Source organism: Amorphotheca resinae, assembly GCF_003019875.1.
Source record: "Amorphotheca resinae ATCC 22711 unplaced genomic scaffold M430scaffold_1, whole genome shotgun sequence".
NCBI classification, from domain to species: domain Eukaryota; kingdom Fungi; phylum Ascomycota; class Leotiomycetes; order Helotiales; family Amorphothecaceae; genus Amorphotheca; species Amorphotheca resinae.
In genome coordinates this window covers 744,012-764,878 of record NW_020194471.1, presented here as the reverse complement: position 1 = coordinate 764,878, position 20,867 = coordinate 744,012, and the positions used below count along the sequence as shown (strand labels likewise).

General features: G+C 51.9%; 7 protein-coding genes across 7 annotated transcripts; 5 read left to right on the top strand and 2 right to left on the bottom strand.

The window, feature by feature from the left end:
- The first annotated feature begins 1,340 nt into the window (after positions 1 to 1,340).
- Positions 1,341 to 1,841, top strand: M430DRAFT_152660 (hypothetical protein). The gene has a single exon (XM_024863212.1). It carries the CDS (start codon positions 1,512 to 1,514, stop codon positions 1,821 to 1,823), a length of 312 nt encoding a protein of 103 aa, XP_024724841.1. The 5' UTR covers positions 1,341 to 1,511; the 3' UTR covers positions 1,824 to 1,841.
- A 1,758-nt stretch (positions 1,842 to 3,599) lies between these two features.
- Positions 3,600 to 4,862, top strand: M430DRAFT_152656 (hypothetical protein). The gene has a single exon (XM_024863211.1). It carries the CDS (start codon positions 3,905 to 3,907, stop codon positions 4,772 to 4,774), a length of 870 nt encoding a protein of 289 aa, XP_024724840.1. The 5' UTR covers positions 3,600 to 3,904; the 3' UTR covers positions 4,775 to 4,862.
- Positions 4,863 to 7,437: 2,575 nt separating this feature from the next.
- Positions 7,438 to 8,947, top strand: M430DRAFT_152610 (hypothetical protein). Its single transcript, XM_024863210.1, has 4 exons — positions 7,438 to 7,912; positions 7,967 to 8,057; positions 8,478 to 8,533; positions 8,588 to 8,947. Exons 1-4 carry the CDS (start codon positions 7,655 to 7,657, stop codon positions 8,855 to 8,857), a joined length of 675 nt encoding a protein of 224 aa, XP_024724839.1. The 5' UTR covers positions 7,438 to 7,654; the 3' UTR covers positions 8,858 to 8,947.
- A 1,336-nt stretch (positions 8,948 to 10,283) lies between these two features.
- Positions 10,284 to 10,646, bottom strand: M430DRAFT_152590 (hypothetical protein). Its single transcript, XM_024863208.1, has one exon. The coding sequence runs from the start codon at positions 10,543 to 10,545 to the stop codon at positions 10,303 to 10,305; it is 243 nt and encodes an 80-aa protein (XP_024724838.1). The 5' UTR covers positions 10,546 to 10,646; the 3' UTR covers positions 10,284 to 10,302.
- M430DRAFT_38098 (hypothetical protein) lies at positions 10,348 to 13,705 on the top strand (the record flags this gene model as incomplete). The annotated part of the gene is made up of 1 exon (XM_024867213.1): positions 10,348 to 13,705. The coding sequence occupies exon 1, from the start codon at positions 10,748 to 10,750 to the stop codon at positions 13,703 to 13,705; it is 2,958 nt and encodes a 985-aa protein (XP_024724837.1). The 5' UTR covers positions 10,348 to 10,747.
- Positions 13,706 to 14,388: 683 nt separating this feature from the next.
- M430DRAFT_32097 (hypothetical protein) lies at positions 14,389 to 14,903 on the top strand. Its single transcript, XM_024866106.1, has one exon. The coding sequence runs from the start codon at positions 14,453 to 14,455 to the stop codon at positions 14,882 to 14,884; it is 432 nt and encodes a 143-aa protein (XP_024724836.1). The 5' UTR covers positions 14,389 to 14,452; the 3' UTR covers positions 14,885 to 14,903.
- Positions 14,904 to 15,021: 118 nt separating this feature from the next.
- Positions 15,022 to 20,620, bottom strand: M430DRAFT_46416 (hypothetical protein; the record flags this gene model as incomplete). The annotated part of the gene is made up of 3 exons (XM_024867841.1): positions 15,022 to 15,074; positions 15,128 to 16,757; positions 16,805 to 20,620. 3 exons carry the CDS (start codon positions 20,618 to 20,620, stop codon positions 15,022 to 15,024), a joined length of 5,499 nt encoding a protein of 1,832 aa, XP_024724835.1.
- Positions 20,621 to 20,867: the final 247 nt, after the last annotated feature.

Genomic DNA, 20,867 nt, shown 5'->3' with positions numbered 1-20,867 from the left:
GTGCACGTGATAAGCACCTAGAAGAAGCAACGGATACAAGCTGCAGAGACAGCTCAGTAGGACTTACTGGAAGAAAGATCTGTTTGAAAAACAGTTGCTGCATGTACTAAAGATGTATCAGGTGCAAGCCGGTTATGTTTGTTGTGGATTGAGAGAGGACCAACATCTCCGCGACTTGCCCAAGGACAATCACTATGCAGAAGTTAGACCCGGATAGAAAGGAGTGGCAGTGTTAGGCTGATGGTATATCTCAGCTGCAAGACCTGTGAAAAAGACACAGAGGATTGTGAAGCAACAAGCCTGCCAACTGATGATCCCATTCCGAGTGCGCCAGACAGGGAGTAAACCGCAAATCCAAGAGATGAAGCCACTTATCAAGAAGATCTGAGCAACTCACGCTTCTTTGATCGTGGAAGGGAAAGAAGGCAGTCTATAACTGTAATGATAGTCAGTAACTGTAGTGTATGATGAACCGTAGTATAGGATGTACCAACACGCGTCAGTGGATCTGATCTATCTAACACCAAGAGGATCGCGCGGGAAATGATTCTCGTACCGTGAATTATGCTTGTATCAGATGATCTCCCGCAGGACAAGCATCTATAGGGTCTTGACACGCGTATCCCTATAGGAGAGTGTTTCGATAGTAAGAAGTCTGGTCGCGTAGGACTCTGCCGCTGTTTAGTAGATCGAGACGACTTCTGTCCAGAGAAGAGGACTCCTCGGATAACCAATATGAACATCAGTAATTACACCAACTTTGATGAAAGGTATACCAGATATATGGTGATAACCAGAAGAGCGCGACGTGGGTTGATAGAGAGTTGATGAAGAAGATGATGAGGAGGTGGGTAGGAGGAAGGGATATAGCCTTAGCGTCCTTTTGAAAAGTCATGGACCACCTAACGCGAGAGCGTGAATTCACTTCAAAAGCTGCCAGCCGCTAAAGCGTGAATCAAACGCGTCAAGAGCAGACATTGAAAGGAACTTGAGCATATTGGCTAAGGATGACTGTTGATATCAAATCAGATATTCCATGCCATGCCGGCTGAGCCCATCTAGCCTTGGTGCAGAGGCTGTGTACAACGTCGTTGGATCTCTAGACCAGGACAGAGTCTCTTTTCTCACAGATAGCCCTGTTTAAAGAGTTTCTCTCGCTGTCAGACTTTGCATCAACTGACATCCCTACTCAAACTCTTCACGAGAAGAGTAGAGCACCTGTTCCTGTTGTAAAGCCTCTAGGCTCCTGAACTTCCCCTCGGGGCAGAGATACTTGCATATACCCTCTTGGGAACAGTACGTTGGATACCTCAAGGGCCACAACTCCAGACCCCTTGGTCAGAAAATGGATACTAATCCTCGATATGCAGCCCAGAGCCTCTTCAACTGATATCTGATAACGAGATAGGACACCAAACTTACCCCTTCCCCATTCTTGAACTCAGAATAGGATGATCCTTAAGTTTTGAACTTCTCTCGAGCTCCCCAAAGAGACTGAAATCAGAACTTCCATGGAGTCCCCGCACAGCAGAAAGACGCCCTTCCAAGCAAGACAGCCAGTAGCACATCGCTCATACCTACCCTCCCACTCCTCAAAACAACCATATTCTATGCCAGCAGACCAGAATCTCTCAAATCCAAGAAGACAGCTCCCCTCATCAATGACATTTCCCTCCCCCGCATCTCTTCGCAACACCTCGATACTTACCGTATATATACCTACCCATGCTCGCCCCCAGATCCGCAAATCCACTCACTCTAAAGCCAGTCATCTCTCCCACTCAACATTCACCAACCTAAAGACGCGCAGCGCCGTATCATAAACCCCTAGAACATATCGGGATATTGTCGAGGATATGGGAGGCGGGTAAGGTAGGCATGCCGTCTCGAGGCGACGGGTGCTGACTCAGCTAGGTACCTTACTTACCTACCCTTGCGCGTACAAGTTACATTCTAGTAAACATCTTCCCTTTCTCAATTCGTGGATACACGTTCTATTGAATATTAAAAATAGGATATAATGAACTTTCAGTCTATGTGTCTAGGTATGTTGTAAGTTACTTAATAAGGGGGGGGCTTATTGCGGGAAATATATAATTTGGTATGGTTTAGATAGAAGCTTGTTCTGACGACACGGCGATAGATAATGTTGATCTTCTCTAACAGAGTGTTGAGGCATAAGATCCTGATTTACATCTATTCTACGCTCGTATATGCTTCTGTATTTGCCATTCCCACTCTTTCTTAAATACAAAAACAGAATCTCCACTTCTTTATCTGCTAAACTTACAGCTAAAAGGTGGTTTTTTTAGGGGCGAGGGGGGAGGCGGGGTTGACAATTCGAAATAGATCGAGCAAAGAAGGTCAGCATAACAAGCAAAGAAAGCACATCTATCTAAACTTTTGGTTAAAAACGGCTGCTCTCGTCTCTTCGGGCTTGTGGATAGTGTATATAGGATTGAGGGGTTTTGTAATAATTGGATTGAGTATCTCCTGGATGTATAGAGTAAGGGTAGAGATCTCTGCTTGGTGATAAACATGTAACCATTCATGCAGGACTATATAGGTAGGTCGGAAAACGGAGGGATCGTTGATGTTGTTGGAAGAAGTATATAGATATATGATTTAGGCTAAATACTGTAGGAGAGGAGCTAGAATTCCGAGTTGAGAGCGCGCCTTGCTAAAGAGCTGGTAATCCTTCAGGACTATCAGGTCATGAATAGGTCCAAGATAGATAGATTTCTCAAAGATGCTGTATTATCATTCATGTCCCCTGTTGTAGTGTTAGTCAAGTACCTTCAATAAAGATAAAGCAGGTGTTTGATCCGGCATGTGGCCCAAGGGCGGGAGAGAGCCCAGTAGTGAATTGAATAAGATGGCAGCCGATCTACAGCCTGCGCGCTTTGCGAGTATTCAATCATGCTGAACAGAGTTTCTTCTTAGCGAAGGTTTAAGCGGAGTATCCCAGGTACTGCCTTCCTCTCCCTAAGGACAAGGATTGACTTTACGTTACCTTAAGGAACAAACTTCATCTACATCTCGACTGCGCAAGATATCCTCCCAACTTTGCACAAAGCAGTGTAAAGTATTATCATCCTACTAAGAGTAGTCTTATTATCATTTGAGAGGTGATAGGACTTCCCAAGATGAATGGTACGTTTGTTTACTCCCCCTTAATAAACACACGCGTACAACACCCTTTCAACTCCTAACACTTTCACGCACCCCCATCATCCCAGCATCAATTGGGCATCCTTTCGAGAGGCAGTACTAACACTTGTCTTAACTTAAGACGACGCGCCATTTGCGGCTGTCAAAGGACGGAGGAATCGCCGCAAGACCGAGAAGTCGAAGGAGATCGACATGGAGACGATGGAGGCAATGGCGGCAGCGACACCGGCACAGAACAAGCGTCGTCGCAACAGTTCGCTGTCAGGTGAACAAGATACAAAGCAACGTGAGTGATAACCCTTCTTGTTTCTTTCTTCATTAGCTCTCAGGGTTCAATTGGCCAACGACGCCAAGTAGCTGGGGTAGTCTCTGTGCTTTCACCTGGCTCCGGTCAATGTCCTAGCTATACAAGCTTTACAAGGTCTTGGGTGTAAGGTAGACATAAAGCGTGACGAGACGCGTCTTGCCTTTTTAGTTGGATACGTACCTTACAGATGTCTTGTTGCGTTCATTTAGATGATGTTTGCTAACCTGGCCAGCAGAGCATCTGTCTAAGCGCGCTACATCCAAAGCTGAGCTACTTGCAAACAAAGTCGATAAGGATCACGACGTCGAGGGAGTCCAGAAAGCCCAGAAAGTCCAGACTGTGGTCGCCCCAAAGATTGAGAGCCCCCCCGAGGTTGACGGACTCCAGAAGGCTCAGAAAGTCCAGGTGTTGATTGTCCCGAAGGTTATGATCGCCCCGAAGATTGAGAACACCCCGCACGTTGTGATCGCCCCGAAGATTGAGAGCGTCCAAAATGGCAACAACAAGGACGGTCAGGAACAGGCCACTACAGCCGCCATTCCGAATGCTCCTGGAACTGCTTTGTCACCATTCTATCATGACCCCAAACCCCCAATGTGGAGACATGCGCCAGCAAAGTACTTCATACCTCCCCCCGGTGAAGTCAACCCCGACCCATTTAGACCACGATCCCCCTCACCGGAGGTTCTCGACCTCACCAACCTTCCATTGAAGCAACGATTTCCTCAAGACTTCAAGAAGTTCTGGCACAAGTTCGAGATGATAGAGGTCCAGTACGTCGGCCAGGTGAAGATGTGGATCCGAGACATCATTGAGGGCAGCAAGTTGAACGATAACCAGAAGTACTATTGGTTGGGCCACTTGTGGAGTTTGAGCGTGCAAAAGCAGGAGCTTTGGGAGAAGGAAGTCCAGAAGAACCACCGTTTCCGAGAAGAGGCTCTGAAGAGACTCCACGAGATCATCTATACGGTGCTCCAAGAAATCAGAGAACTCGACGAAGAGGAAAAGCTGGCAGCCATCAAAGATGACGAGGAGCCTATGACCACTGAAGAATCCCGTCGCCTTCACGAAGAGAAAGAGGCAAAGAAGCACCCCGAGCTGACTGATCTGGACGATCCCACCAATGCTCTGAGAGGCAACGTACGAAAGTGGAGACGTTTGCCAGAATTCAGCCGGATGCTACAGCACCAGTTTGGAGAGGATGTGAGGCCGTTCTGGTCACCTATCGTGCAGATGCACTTCGGAACCCCTCTCCTCCGTCTCGCGGATGCCGCGTTCTGGGCAGCTCTCGAGTAGGAATCGTGCGAGACACTGAGGTCGAGCAGAAGCTAGGATCGAGGTTCATCGGATCGAGGCGCATGTCGGGGATACCCTAATCATTTGTCTCTGTTGTTTTTTTTTTCCTTGTGCCGCAGTTGAATGGTGGAGTTGCGCCCGCTCATAATCATAATCGTAATAATCACAGTCACTCTTCTGTAGCATATCTCGAGGCTCTCTGGCGATTTGGAAGAGACTTGTGGGGGATATGTTAGTCAGAAAGCGGAGAGTCGATTTGTACTTTAGTTTCTAGACCTCAATTCATGCTTTTCCCATAACTGCCTACCTCGAACCGATCCCTTTAGCAGGCTGCTGATTACCAGACTGTCCAGCGTGGCCAAGGATAGGAGACATACCCCTACCTAGCTAGAGAGAAGAACCTCACTGACTATAACTCATTCCTAGACGGATGATTAGGTGAGGAGGGTTTGTGACGGTGGTGGGTGATTGAAAGGAGGGAGAGGGAGTTGAGGTAAGGTGGTCTCGCTTAGCCCCTTACTGAACCTAAGGTACCTTAGGTATCTAAGATTCTAAGGTAACCTTACTTAATGTGGTATGTATAAAAGGGGAAGTGACTCTGGCATGTACTGGGACTTGAGAATACCTACGCTCTGCGATTCATACATGCTGTATATAATGAGTAAGCAAGTCTTTTAAGTACACCAGAATCAAATCCGACGTCTACATAAGGCTTGAAAGCAGCTGGACCCTTAAAGACCACAGCACGCTACCTAAGATCTGGCGCTACCTAAGGTACCTTACCTTAATGTACCTAGGTACTAGGTAGGTAGGCATCCAGAAATGCAAACACGTGACGTTTGTATTTCTGAAGTATCTAGACATGAGGGAATGTACTTCTTTTGGTACTGGAAGAATCAGAAGGGGGGGTTAAACTGGGGATGACGAGGAGGGAAGCAAGGAGAGGAGGGGAAAAGAAAGGGAGAGGAGAAACGAAAGCAGCCGGGCGCATCGCTGGGAATGTCCAGGAAGAGGGCGGTTGTGTCAAGCTTGGAATGAGGGCGCGTCGCATAAACCTAATATCCAGCAAATAATGACACGCGGTGGGGATGGAAGGCGAATGAGCACGCAACTGCAGTACTTAATAAAGATGGCGGCGGCTGGGCAATCTTCATGCTCATGCTACAGATATACGATCACAAAATTGTGTTATAAAACTCCGTAGGCGTTAATTAATTAGTTATAAGGTCTCGACCGTCAGAGTTCTTGAGACTGTGTCAAACAAGGCCCGAAGCGGTTTCACGATAGCGACGGCATCTCGCTTTAGAGATGAAGGTGCCCCTCGGCGCAAGAGCTCCGTCGTCTGGGTCGGGCCACGGCGTTCTAGAAGCCGATCTTATTGCTGATCGTGAGATGATCAGCCTAGTGTATATGTAGAGTAGGGAAAGGGAAATTATAATTATCTTATAGAGTTCTTGTGAGATTTGAGGTTAATGTTATGGAGATGATGGGGTCGGAGATCTGATGAGGGTTCATGGGTTCCTGAGCCTAGGCGTGTTGGCTGGCGATGGACCGGCCAATGGGAGGGGGCTGTGGTTGTGGCGCTCATTGCGTCTTATATTGGAGGAATCTCGGGAATAACCGACGGTCAGCCAGGTACCGTTCCTCTATCATTACGGAGTATCGAGGGGAGCCATGGATGAGGCTCTCTGCTCTCTCTCCCCTCCCCCTCGCTCTCCACTGCTTTCTTGCCCCATGAATAATTGAAGAAGCCGAGAAATAAATTAAAAAGGAGGAAATAAAGAATAATCAATCAAACCAAGCATAATTCCCTCTCCCTCTCTCTCTCCTCTCGTGTGTTGTGCGTGCAATAATGTTTCACCAGGGGAAAGGATTAGGTAAGGACAGGAAAGCAATCTGGCCAATCAGCGCACGCGGCTGTCCCACAACCCCTTGTCTCCCACGATCCTTCCAATCTTACGCTGCCGGGTCTACGCGGCCACACTGTGGCCGAGTGTGGGTAAGCGTGGAGCGCGGGCTAGTCCGGAGCGGGCAGTACTTTGGGTCAGGGGAAGAAGCCATGGCATTGGCTCTCTCCCCTGGGCCAGACCCGCGAATAATCCAGTGAATCCCTATCATTGAGCAAAATGCCCTGCACTGGCGCCTGCACGCCTGAGAGATCCTGAGATCCGGAGGTGCTGTGCTTGAAGTGCAGTGCTGTGCTGTGCTTCTACGATGTGCTGCTGCGATGTGCTTCTGCGCTGTGCCTCTGCGTGCTGTGCTGTGCTGTTGTGTAGGACTGTAGGACTGTAGACTGTAGTTGTAGTGCTCTTCACCCCGACATTCTGCGTCCCCGACATGATTCTGCGTTCTGGCTTTTCTCCTGTCTCCTCTGTCCGGCCTGGTCGCGTCACCCCTTGTCGCCCTTTCGTCTCCCGCCCTGGCCCCCCTAGACACATCATTCATTCACCCCCCCCCAGTCGCTCCGCTTAACCTCTTCACCTCTTCTCCTCTTCTACTCTTCTTCTCGCCCTCTCCCTCGCCTTTTCTTCTCTCTCCCACCACCTTCGTCTTGACCACCACCGTCCTTACAGTCGTTCCTTGCAATAGATATCTTCTCTGTCCAAACTTCTGTCATTCTTTACCGAAGAGACCCCTTTGCGGAATTGACTTTCGCTCCTTTTTCCAACATCTGCCCATCTGCGTCTAGATAGAATCCTCACGCTCCGCCACCCTCCCTCGATACCCCCTCCCACGCCTTCGCACCCGAAGAACTACAGAAGATCGTCGCGCGTCATCGTCACAGTATTGGAAGAAGCATTCATTGCTTAGAGGCACACGAGAGAGCATCTGCGCATTATCGATCCGACGACAACCTTCAGATCGATCCCCAAAGCCACGATGCATTTCACCACGTTGTCGGTCGCCTGGTTCGCCGCCCTGGCATCAGCGTACTCCCACCCCCAGCATGTGCACTTCCACCCACGCCGTCAATACAACTCCTCGAGCATCGACTCCGCTGCCTCAACCACCTTGACCGTCTTCTCTACCTCCGTCTACACCATCACCAGCTGCGCGGCAAGCATCACGGACTGCCCTGCCCGTCCTGCCGAGGCAACCAGCGAGAGCGTCGTCACCGATGTCATCGCTTTGACGACCGTAAGGGAACCGATCTGGATCATGCTGAGGATGTACCACTAACAGGATATCTAGACTGTCTGCCCCGTCGCTGAAGCAGAGTCCGCCAGCTCCGCCATCATCGCCTCCTACTCCGCAACCCCAACCCCAATCAGCACCACCAGCAGCGCAGCTGGTGCGGCCGTAACCCCCGCCGTTCCCCTGGGAACTGGTGCCTCCCCTAACAGCCCTGCCGTCACGAGCGCTCCAGGTGCCCCAGAGGCTCCAGCTGCTGCTGCATCTTCATCCTCCGAGTCTGTCGTTCTCACCTACACTCTCGGCACCGGAACCTCGACCACCGTCGTTACCACTACGATCAAGCAGTACAGCACAAGCACCGTCTACGCTACCAGCAGCCCAGTTGCCGGCAATGAGGCCGAGGCCAGCACAGCGGAGGGTGCCGAAGCCACCAGCCCTACAACCACTCTCACTTCGACCTCGACCTCTACCAGATACGTTACTGTCCTGCCCGCCTCAGGCTCAGCGGCCCCGGCCGAAGCCTCAGCGGCCCCAGCTGGCAGCGCTGCTTCTGGCACCGCACCCGAAGGCGCTTGTGTTCCCGTGACTGTCACCGTGACCTCAGCTGTCTCTACCGTCACTGTGGTGCGTCTCCTCTCCTCACATCTCCCCATCTCTATAACTAACGAACCTCACCAGACCGAGACCGCCGTTCCAACTGCCGCGTCCAACGCAGCCGGAGAGGATGCCGCTCCCTCAAACGTCAAGGAAGCCGCTGTCACCAGCTTCGGATCCGCGGCTACCAGCAGCTCCGGCCCCGTCGTGATCTACAGCACCGCCACCGTCGTGCCCGTCCCCGTCAGCAGCCCCGCCTACCCTTACAACAACGGAACCGGCAGCAGCTCTGGGTACGCCGGCAAGAGCGGGTTCATCTCCATCACCAAGCCCACCGCATCCGCCAGCGCATAGATGATCCTGGCTCGCCCAAGGGGAAACGATGCAGAGGACGAATTTCATTTGAGAGGGGTTTCCGAATAAGACTTTCTGATTTCAACTTTTCTTTTTTTGCTTTGGATACAGCATATGCTGCTATCCGCATTCCAAAAAACGAGCGATGCATCACCCAACCGGATTGGAAGGCGTTTCTGATGAGATGGGGGATAGGTACGGTCACGGGCTTCGAGCTGACGAGCCTGGATCTCTTCTTGTATGGTAGATCAGGGCCAACGGGAATGTACGAACACTTGACTCCCCCTCATCTTCTGACGATCGGCGACCGATGTATTTTACCTTCTTGTACATACGTAAATTTCTTCCCTAACCGCGCAGCTGAGGCGTGTGCAATTCAAGGTGGTCCCTCAACTCATCTGACCCCGATTCCGCGTGATGCCGAAAGTCCCCATGGACGATCAACATCGCAATCGTGATGTATGAACTGCGTGATTGAACTGCATGAACCCACAGTATCAGAGAAAAAAAAACGCTGCACATTGCATTCCCATACCCCCGCCTCCCTCCCTTTCATCCCCGGGGAAGGCGAAAAAGTCCCCTTCCGCTGCTATGCTGCACGGTCATAGGGCATGTGTCGGTCCGGGGAAAGGGGAAATCGATAACTCTATTCTCGTGCGTCTGAGTCAATGTCCCTTCATGACTCGACTCGACGCGACTCACCGCGCGCGTGCGCGTGCGCGTGATAGATGATAGATGGTAGATGGGTATGATGGTATGTATAGATAGGGAGGGAGGGAGGGAGGGAGGAGGGGTGGGAGATAGATAGATGACCTGCCTCCGCGGGGATTGAGAATTAGAAATGAGAAATGAGGAATAAAATGGGGGTTATGTATAGATAGATAGATAGGGAGTTATGAGATGAAACGTGAGTATGAGTTGAAGTGGGAGTTAGAGTATGAGTATGAGAGAGACGCAGTGATATTGAACGATACCGTACGATATGCTATGATATAATATGATATGATATAAAAAACCCAAGATCTGCCAGAGAGCCTAGCCAGTCCAGACCTCGATACCTTAGCAGACGGTGGTCCCTTCCTATTCTAAGAGACTGGACTTACCCGATGCGTATCGTCTGCAAACGGAAGGCGGTCGGGGGCGATAGTGAGTGAGTGTATGGTTTCAGCGGAGAAAGACAAGAGATGAAGGGTCATGTGAAGGATTCTTGTTTTGTTTTGTATCGATATATGATTATGATTATCAGGGTATAATCATAATGATAGGTACTTTATACATATATATATAAATTCAAATATCCCTCCTTGCCCTACCCTTACCTTACCGTACATCATACCTCTCCACCAGCGTAAAACCGTCCTTAATCATCTTTCTCGCGGCTTCTTTGTTTTGCCTCGCCCGCCCTAGGCCCGAAGCAGGCAAGGCCGCACCACGGCATGCCGCCGTCAGAACCGCTCTCGAACACTGGAATCCTCGTTTCTTACGACATCGCGACACTCCGCCTGACGCTGACGCAGAACACCAACCACTGACTGTCTGCCCAACCTCCTCCTCCGCTTCCTTTCTTCTTCCTCTTCTTCTTCTTCTTCTTCTTCACCATCATCCTCATCATCATCACCTTGTCCTTTTCCCGCCGACGAGGAGCTTTGCTTCCTTTGTCTTTCTTCTGTACTCTTGCTTCCATTCATCCCATTCTAAGGTACTCTGTGCTTGCCTACGTCAGATCGTATATACCATACCTTCTTTGGTTCAAATCTGCAAATAGACTGCCCCGTTCCGATTTCGTTTCAGACTGGTATACCGGAGCCGCAATACCTAGCAGCGCGGGACTGGTTTAAATAGAGCATTACCCGAGAGCCAGCTCTCGTTCCAACAACCACCACAAACACCATGATGCGTCGCCCAGCACACGACCTCAGCGACCCCGATCGCAATCTGGCCGAGTCCCTCGGCACCGCCGCCGACATCCCCGAAGATATCGACGTCGACCTGACCAGCGAAGAGCGCAACGGCACGCGCATACACATGCCACCGCCCCGCATCGCCGCGCGCTTCTACCACCCCGCGAACAACCGCCGCAAGTCCTCCGCCGCCTCCTCGCGCCGCAACTCCATGTCTTCAGTCCACTCCCACCAGTCGCACGCCTCAAGCCGCCATGGCGGCCCACAGAGTAGTCACGTCGCACAGCATCTGCGCAGAGCTTCCATTATCGAGGATCGGAAGGCTAGGCTCGCAGACCGGGCTGCGCATGCGGAAAAGGTGCGTCTGAGGGCCGCGTTGGCCAAGGCGGCTCCAAGGAGTACCTGCAATAGCGAAGAGAGAGCGTTAGCTGCCCAGCAGGCGAGAGAGAAGAACCTGGCCGAGATCGTGGCCAGCTGCGCGGAGGAAGTGAAGCGTGCGAAAGGCATCGCGGAGAGCATGAAAGAAAAGCGGGAAGCGGAAGGGAAGAAATTAAGGAGGGAGATGGAACTCCGTCTTGCTGAGGCAGAGAGGAGGAGGGAGGAGATGTTGAACCGGGGCAGCATGAAGAGAGGCCGCTCAGTGAGCCAGCAGCGGAAAAGCACCTCTCCTATACCCGGAGTCCGTGAGGCTATCACTGAGCCTATGGCCGCTGCTATGATACAGAACCGCTGGAGGATTCATCGACGCTGGAAAGCACTGAAGGACTTCGCAGAGCTGGGTCTCACGATCGACGGCGTCCGGGAAACCTCGTTTGAAGATGTGGTTGAGCTGTTGGCACAAGAGAAGGTGCTGGTTGCAACTGCACATATTCTGAGGATCTGCGGTCTGAAGGAGGGGGAGAGTGGATCCGTCAACGAGATGACCGCAGTTCGCACGTTTCTCAGTGCCTTCCTCATTCTTGGACACCCCACTCAAGTTCTCAGTAGCAAGGGCGAGAGTGGGGAGCAGGAGCAGGTGGGTGTGTTACCAATGTTGCGAGATGATTTGGCTAATCCCCAGCTGCAGGGACTCGTAGCCAAGGCCCGAGACCTACTGATCTCATTTGAGAATGTCTTGTCGCGATTGAACGCCGCTAACAACTATACGCCGCCTCCTGCACAACTGTCTACGTTGTCGGAGGTGTATGCTGCCTTCTTCAATGCCTTCATTGCATGGAAGGCTCGGGATTCCAGCACCCTTATTGATATGATGGTTCTGCAATTTGTAGAGCTAGATGCCATATGGCAGACTGTCAAGGACAGCACCGAGGAGGTCGTCTCGGAGTCTTACCGAGAAGGCATCCGCGAGAATCAACTCAAGCTGATGGTTAGGATCAAGAAACTTGCCGGCGCTGCACAAGGCAAACGTTTGATTACAAATGCCATCAGGGAAGCCCGAAGAGCCAGGGCAGCGAAGAAGCCTGCTGGTGATTCAAGGCCCAGGGCTGCGGAAGCTGCTGCACCGGTGATTCCAGATCTGGCCGCATCCGAACAATCAGTCACCAACCATCTGCAGACTCTCACGCCACCATCCACGCCGCTCAGACACCAGAGCACATACGCTGATGAGCTGCGGAGTGCGGGCTCGGTCCTTCCAGATAACCGAACCGTGGTCCACGAGCTGGCCATCAATCGCGAGTACCGGATCGAGATTGAAGATTGTCTGGAGCAACGGGGAGCCATCAATCAGCTCATTTTTGATTCGATGCGTCAGGAGGTAGCCGCTGGGAACAGTGATCCCTGGGTTCTCGCGATGGCCGACAACATTCGAGGGAAGCTACAACGACTCCTCAAAGAGGGCAACTCCATGCACACCCTCATCGGGGAAGTCCTCGACACGGAGGTCGTTGCCCGGGAACTCCAGAGCGGGACTTTCTCCTACGAGAAATTCTTCTCGTTCATGGCGTCCATCCTCCCGCGTCTCTGTTCTCCTTTCCGTGATGCGGAAGTGAAGGAGCTGACGGAGAACTTCCAGAATGGGGACGTCGTCACTCACCTCCAGGCCCTATTACGCTTTATCGACCTCATGCAGTTGGACTATGCGAATTTTATGCTCCATCAGTCAGCACCGGAGCTCATCAAGCATGCTACGTTGTATGAGAACAAGCGCTTCGCTGAGATCATGGAGGAGACATCGAATTCCCTGGCCGCTACGGAAGATGCGTGGCGGACAGCTAGGAACAAGGTCATGACCGAAGCTGCTCGACGCGATCCAGAGAATGTCAATCTTGCGAGAGCTCGGCCAACGCCAGATAAGATCTACGCGCAGATGCTGGTTGATATCTTTACCTCTGTTGATTCTTCAGTCGCCATCCCCGAGACGTTGCAACTGGACAGCAAACGAATCACGCGGATCCGCACCGAGATCCTCCGGATCGTGACCACGGGTGCGATCCTACTGCAGGGCAAGAACCTCCTGAAGAGAGACGTCCGCTCCCAGTGGAAGACGGAAGCGGCGCGCATCTACTCAGTGCTCGAGAACTCCAAGGCGGCCGACCAAGCAGCGCAGGGCATCCAAGCCGCTCTCGAGAGCTCGCGCAGCATGCCCGTCGCCACCAAGAACCACATCAAGGATCTCGTTACTCGCATCATCTCGGCGTCCGTCGCCGTCACCAGCTCCGACGGCACGACGAATCTCCGCGACCCCGTCATGCGCCTCCTGCTAGTCCGTCTAAGGGGCCACTTCCTCTCGCGCCTCGCCGCCAACACCGAGAAGGAGAAGGTGCGCAGCGCGAGCACCGCCTCGGAGAGCCTCGCCACGCTCGGCCTCCCCGAGTTCGTCCAGCGCGTCGGCGCCATGGTCGACGAGATCAGCCGGGTCGGTGCTCTCGACCGCGAGAGCCACGGCTCCTGGTACGAAGGCATCGCCACCAAGATCGAAGCAGAAGCAGAAGCCTCAGCCTCCTGAGAATCCATATCATAAGTCATAGTAGTAAGAAGGGCGTTGAAAGTTAAACATAAACATCCATCCCATACAACGACGGCGTTTTAGGCGGGGGGTTTACGAGTCTGGGATGGGATTCCCGTGCATCATATTCATGTCTCATGTAGTGGGTTTCGGTTCGGGTTCGGGTATTTCTTGGGCTTGGGGGAATCTTTTTGGAGTTTGGGCCGTCGGGGGGTAGGGTGTGTGGGGTTTCCTTTTTATCTCCTCTTGGGTTTCTCCTCTTTCTCACTTTTTTTTGAGAAACGTGCTAGGTTGGTTTTTCGGTATCGGGAACGAATGAGATGGATGGATGGATTGATGGATGATGGGTGGTGGTGTGGTGTCGTATGGAATGGATGGATGGGGGATGGGGGATGGTATTTACATAGGTATACAGTATAGAAATCGAAATCTGAAATTCTGCATCTTATCTATCTCTGCATCTTATCTATCTATCTATCTGACGCATTTTGCGTTCTATCTCTCTATCTATGAAATGACCCCTATATCCATCCATCTATCCTATTTGTATATGAATAGAATCGAACTTCGTATCATCTCATATCATATCACTAAGTAAGTAGTAGCTCAGAAAATAGTAAAGCTAAAAAAAGGAGTGTAAATTGAATGTATAAAAGCTCTAGTTATCTAGTTACTTTATCTATCTATCTTATCTATGTATTAAAACACTATACTACTACTCCTACTACTACTTTTTATACCCATGCCATGCCCTGTACTCACTCCACTCCCCTGCTAGACAGCACACGACACACGACACAGACACAGCGGGGACTATATCGACTATATCGACAAGACAAGTCTGGACAAGACAAGATAAGCAAAGGAAAGAAGGAAGGAAAGAAGGAAGGAAAGAATGAAGGAAAGAACGAAGGAAAGAAGGAAGGAAGGAAGGAACGCAAAAAACAACAAAGGGGGAGTGTGTTTTTGGGGTCATTATCTCATGATTTCATTTCGTGCCTATGTAGCAAGCAAAGCAAGAACTATTTATTATTTATTCATCATCGCACGCAATCCCAGCAGCAGCAGCTAAACCCCATCCATCCAGTCCAGTTGTCAAAAAAATCAAAAGCTGGTTTAAACCAGATAACAAAGCCAGTCCATCGCATCTGTCGCATAGGTTTGGCTGCACGACGCTAGCCGGTAGCGGGGTGCAGCCTGTTTTTGTTTTTTTGCTTTTTTGTTCTTGCTTTTTGTTTTGGGTTGGGTTGGGTTGGGGTTGGGTTGGAACTTGGGTCCCTGGGGAAGAAGAGAGAGGAGAGAGAGGGGGGAGATGTTTAGAAGGTTTCGGATTCGTCGCTTTGATTACTGATCATGGTGCCGAAGGTATCTAGAGTGACTTGTTAACAGGGGCATGTATGGATGGAGGCAAAGGAGACATACCTCTCTTCGGATTTCTTCGCACGGTTCCGTCGTCGCGGTTCAGTTCGCCGCCGCTCTTGGAAGCCATGCTCCTTGGTCCTGTGGGTTTCCTTGCCGGCACCCCGCCTAGTGCGCCCGAGAGCCTGCGCGCCGCCGAGCGGGGAGAGCCGCCGGGTTCGTAGTGGCCGCTGCCGGCGCTATAGGGGCGGCCGTCGGGGTTCAGATGATCGTTGCTGAGCGGGCTCTTCTGGAGCTTCCCTGCTCGTCCCCTAACAGCAAGTTGTGGAGTGAGCGGCTCCTTAGGTGGGCGCGCAGGTGGATTTGACGCAGAATGATTTGAGTATCCCCCGTCTGAGATTGGACTCATTCTTCCTGTGGGATTGCTGTCACCACTGTATCGATTGATCTGTTGAGCAGGCAGACGGTTCAGGGATGTCTGCGACCAGTTTGCACTCGCTGGGGTTATCGGCTCGAAATCCTGAGCCTCCCTCTCAAGCGCCGTCTGATAACGATGTGTTGGCCCAGGACGCGGCTGAGGGTGTTGCAGATTGAGTGAGTTTCGATGAGCTTTATATTTTGGGTCTTCAGGGGGGTGAAGTGACGAAGGCTCGTTCTCCTGCTGAAGTCGCTCGGGCGAATATAACCTATCTTCGCCGTACGGATCGTGGTCGGCGTAGTTTCCTAGGTCGGACCCGGACCTTGAAGATGGTTCAGCAAACTGATTATCCTCTTTCCGTCCACTGCTCCGCCCACTGCTCCTAAAGCCCCTCAAAACAGTCGAGGCAGTTGTCTCGGACCAACGAGAGACCTTGGGGATCCATCCAGACGAGCTGCTCGACTTGTGCTTCTTGCTCTTATCGGTTCGTGGCGTGTTCTCATTACTTAGAGAAGCGGGAGCGATCTGTTGAGGAGGCGTACCCAGAGGTGCAGAGCCTCCCCGGATATTTTCCCGATTTGGCGTTAGCAGCTGCTCATTGTTCTCGAACTGGTTATTGAGGATTGTTTCTTCATGTGGGTTGAGCTCCTCCTCATCTCCTTCGGGTACGGTGCTGATGCGATGATCCGAGAATCTTCGACCATCGGCTACTCGTGTCGCACTGGCGCCTCGCGACAAAACGGAGAGATGACCAGACTGGCTGGCGTGACTTGCAATCGAGGTACCGGCATTACCCTCGGGCTCGTAGCCCTGGTCTTGCTCGTAGTTCCCCTCTTGCTGCAATTCATCATAAGATGTTCCTTGATTACTTTCACCCTTGAAATTTTGGGTGGCTTTGAGTCCTTCAACCTCGTCTAACAGCTGATTGAGCATGCCCTCAATCTTGCCAAAATCATTCGAACTCCTCAAGCTTAATCCTTGCAATGCTCTGCGGAACACGTTCCTTCGCTTGGTGGGAAGATCCTCGTACGTGTCATCTTGGGATCCTTTTCTCGAAGAACGAGCACCGCTTGGTGGGAGCGGTCTTGGACCGTTGATCGCCTTTTGAACCGACCTGTCCGTGTTGGTCTGGACCTCTGTAATTATCACATCTTCTGTATCGGCCAGGAGTCGTTTCATATCTTCAAATGAATTTCGCATCTCAGCAGCTGCCCGAACAAGAGTGACGAGTATTTCGGTATCCCGAGCACTCCGTTGGGCATCGCGAACAGTGAGCTATAAATAGTTAGCAATAGCGGAGAAAAGTCCCAGAGCAGACTTACGTGGTCCATAAGTGCAACGATGTCCTTCGATTGGATCCGATCGATACCATTGCCCGTGGCGCTGTCATAAAGTGGTGACCCCATCCCATGTGACATACCGCTCAGATGTCGAGAATGCTTTGGACTATAGAAGGGATCGCCAGCTACAGCCCCAGTCGCATCTCCGATTTCACCATCGAGGAAGCCAACGCCCTTCATTCTAGGCTCAGGGGTGGCACCACCTGCAGAACGTGCATTCGGCGCAGACGAAATGTAGCCCTCGTCCTTTGGCAAAGCGCCAGGGCTTCCAGGGTAGCCGAGCTTGGTTGCATCAAAATCATGATCGTCTTGGTATCCTGTCTGACCCAAAAGATCCCGATCAAGGCCTGATCCGATGGCAGCAATAGGACTTGTGCCCTCGTACGGATTGGTTACAAGCGTATCACGCTTTCGCTCTCCTGACGTTCTGTGCCACTCTTCCTCATTGGTCTCATGGCTTGCCTTTCGGTTGTGGGCTGCAATAGCAGCTGTGGTTCCGGCTCCAGCTGCGGCTCCAACTAGAGCAGCTTCTGCAGCCTTCAGATTCGCGTCGGAGCCATGGGATTGACTTGATGCAACGGGCTTTCGCTTAGGAGTTGACTGCCCTTGCCAATGATCTCTGGTTTCTGGGGCTCCGCCGATTGGTCCTTGGATGATTGAAGGGTTTGTTGTCACATCAGAAGCTCCCTCTCCGTAACCAATCTCCGGCATAGGGTCCTGCATATCCGGAAGTCCGCTTGCAGTCATTTTAAGTTCTTCATGACTAGCAGCCTCACTAAGTGGAGCATCAATGCTATGGCGTGGGGAAGGGATCTGACCCTGCCCCTCCTTAGCTCGTTCCTTGAAAGATTTCTGCAAGGGTGCTCCAGTGTCCTCATGACGACCTTCATACTGGATCCGATCCGCCGAGGACTTCTTCTGGCGTTCCTTTGCAAGAACATGTGCAGCTGCTCCAGCAGCTATGCCAGCTAATCCGGCCTCCCCGAGGGTGCGCGAGTTTTTGTACGTTGGCATAGCGATCTTTCGTCCCTGATCATCTAGCTCATACTCTTCCTCGTATTTTGGCGGGCTATCTCGTTGACTTGATATCTCCCGCTCAGTGCCAAAAGTGTCGCGTTTCGTAGGGCTGTTTCTGCGGCTGGCAAAGTGTCCCTCTGAGCCGTCTTCATACGAGGCATATGACCCTCTTCTGTTATATTGACTAGATAGGCCAGTAACATCCGAAGTATTCACGAGAGAGGCAACGGCAGATTCTACCCCAACAGGTGTATGCACGTAATTTGGGTTGGCACCAACGCCCCGAATGTTTTGACCAGTAGTAGCACGTTCCAGAACTGGAGCGTCCATGCTATCATCGGTGTAGTTTGACATATGCTTGTAGTCCATGCGTGGAGCGGAGTTGCGGTAGCTCTCTGAATCGATATCGCGATTCCGATCATTCTCTCTGTGCTGTTCTTCCCAGAATTCTCCGTCTTGGGTAATTTCGGAATCCGCAAGACCTCCATGTCGGACCTCTGAAAAGTCATGGGGATTTACATTGCTGGTGGAATCAATAGACCTGGTGGATCTCCCAGAGGAATTGACTCGGGGTGACTTATTCAGAGACGAGTATGAGCCGATGCTTCGAGTCAATCTGGAATCACGTTGCTGAGGCTCGGGATCGCCCTCAGTATAGCCGGAGACGCTCGGAATCGGGCTCAGACCACGTCTTTGATGAGCGTAAGGAACATATTTCAATGGCGGTGGTACTTCTTGATGACTTTGGTAGTAATCGTAGCCCTGTTCATCCTCCAGTTCGCGGTCATCATCATGATCGTCTCTGGCAAGGCCCGCATGGTGATGGTCACCATTATCATGCTCGTCTTTGCCGTACGGATCGCCCCGATCCTGTTCATGCATTGGCACTTTTCGTCCGTGCTCATCCAATTCGTATTCTTGATCATGGAGCTGCTGTCCACTGTGTTGGCTACGAGGACTCAAATTATCACGAGAATAACCGGAGTGTTGGATTCCTAAGCCTTGTTGGCCTGGAGTTTTGGGTGGCGTAGGGGAGGGCGGAGAAGCAACACCTCGAGGTACTTCTCGAATTGGTGTTGCTAGTTCCTGACTAGCTGAGTGAGGCCGTTCGGTCTCTGCTGACAGGATTGAGCTTCTGGTTAGGTCAGATGGGTTGATGTCACTCATTAGTGGCATGGGTGGCACAGGCTCGTTCTCTCGGTCCTCGTAGTTCTCAGCAATGCTGTCGCTTCGACTACGACTCTTCGTCCTTCGTCGCCGGCGCTCCTTCTTCTCATCAAGAGAATCATGTGACTTATGGTTATGGACGGCCGCGGCTGTCATCGCACCCAATCCAGCACCAATCGCTGCAGCCTCCAATCCACGATGCTTATCACTGCTCTGGCTTTTGCGTTTTTCGTCACCATCTTGAACGACTGTCTCCTCCGAAGCCTCCCGCTCGAAATCCCGAGAGGAATCCCCATGTCTGACGCGGTCCTTGCGACTCTTCCCTGAACCGATATCTGCATCATTCACAGTAACCTTTGGGTTTTTTGAGAGGTCAGTGGCGCTTCCACGGTCTGAAAGTCGCCTAGTACTCGAAGAGCCGTCCCTCGAATCTCTGGAGACGCCACTCCCCGAAGTGATCGATCCCCTCCGGTCCCTGTCACGATGTGCGTGCTTGCTTTGTTCTCTTTTCAGAGTTGCGAGTTCAGGTAGGATAAGTCGGCGAATAGCATCCTCCACAGTCTCGAGTAGCTTCGGGTTATTGATGGAAGATTTTGAAGCCCCAGATCGAACTGAGTACTGATCACCAGACTTGCCACTTACTTGTGAGCTGAGGAAACTCGATGCTGCGCCTGATACTACAGATTCCTCTTGATGGCTACGGCTCGATCGTCTTCGCGGAGACTTGGCTCCTTCCGGGGGGTGTTCGCCACTGACGCTCCGGCTCCTGCTGCTGTGTTTGCGTCGACGCTCTGACTTTTCGCCCCGGACCTTCTCCACTGCCTTTTGTGCGACTATGCGTTCCCGACTAAGGCTTCGGCTTCGTCTACGTGAAGGAGCGCGTAGTTTCTCACTAACGGCGGCAGCGGCCACTCCCGCAGCGGCGGCTGGTATCAGCGGTTCGTCTCGTGACAAGCTGTGGCTGCGTCTCCTTTCGGGGGATTGTGACTTGCCATCAAGGAAGCTGTTGGCAGGCAGCGATGAGATATCTGATGAATTTTGTTGTATGTATCTCGAATTACTCTCGTCGGTAGGAATTAGAGGGCTTCCGTGTCGCCTGGGCGGCATTATTTCGACCTCAATTGGCCCGCCACCCCGAGATGTAACGTTGGATTCTTCTGTAGCTGAATGGTACGAGTTGAAATCATTATCATCGTGCTCGCCTTCGGGTGACTTGTCGTCTTTGACGTTTGGTGACAATTGTATCCGCTTCGTGTATGATGGCTTTCGCGTGCCCTTGCGTTCGGTGATCTGGATGTGGTCGTGTGCTGACCGACTCCGGCTCTTCGACGACGGTGTGACTTTGACTCGAACGGACGGTCTTCGCGAATCAGCTTGACCAGGCTTCCCCCCCTCAAAATATTCAATTAGCAGCGACGTCTGGCTCTTGTTGGAAGACAGGCCGTGGTCCTTGCCCCGTTTCTTGGTCGGTATTGTAATAGGGCTGCCATCGGAGGGCAGAGAGTAAGTCGTCTTGTCGGTGACCCGACTCTCGATCTCAGTCTCTCTCCCCGGATTGCTATCGCTCTCCGTTGGCGCGGGAAGAGGGGGCGCTTTTCGCGGCTCGACACCCATTCTTGTTCCGTCAGAGATGAAGCAGGATGTCGTAGGGATGCATGGGAGGTGAAATTGTTGTTGTTGACCTGTGCTGCTGCGCTGTAGGGATCTCTCGATGGGAGGAGTCCGAAAGAATTGCTGGGGTTGAGGGAGCTGAGCGCCCGGGTGCTGGGCGGTACCGTGGCTACGGGCAAACGAAGTGCGGACCAGGAACTGCTGCAAGAACGAGCATCCGGAGCTCGCACCGAGTCAGATGCGATTGCGA

Bases quoted from the DNA above. Each gene is read 5' to 3' on its own strand.
- M430DRAFT_152660 (XM_024863212.1), top strand. From the start codon at position 1,512: ATGGAGTCCCCGCACAGCAGAAAGACGCCCTTCCAAGCAAGACAGCCA.
- M430DRAFT_152656 (XM_024863211.1), top strand. From the start codon at position 3,905: ATGATCGCCCCGAAGATTGAGAACACCCCGCACGTTGTGATCGCCCCG.
- M430DRAFT_152610 (XM_024863210.1), top strand. From the start codon at position 7,655: ATGCATTTCACCACGTTGTCGGTCGCCTGGTTCGCCGCCCTGGCATCA. The intron at 7,913-7,966 runs GTAAGGGAACCG...CAGGATATCTAG, and splicing joins ATGTCATCGCTTTGACGACC to ACTGTCTGCCCCGTCGCTGA. The intron at 8,058-8,477 runs GCGCAGCTGGTG...CCGCACCCGAAG, and splicing joins CCCAATCAGCACCACCAGCA to GCGCTTGTGTTCCCGTGACT.
- M430DRAFT_152590 (XM_024863208.1), bottom strand. From the start codon at position 10,545: ATGAATGGAAGCAAGAGTACAGAAGAAAGACAAAGGAAGCAAAGCTCC.
- M430DRAFT_32097 (XM_024866106.1), top strand. From the start codon at position 14,453: ATGCCCTGTACTCACTCCACTCCCCTGCTAGACAGCACACGACACACG.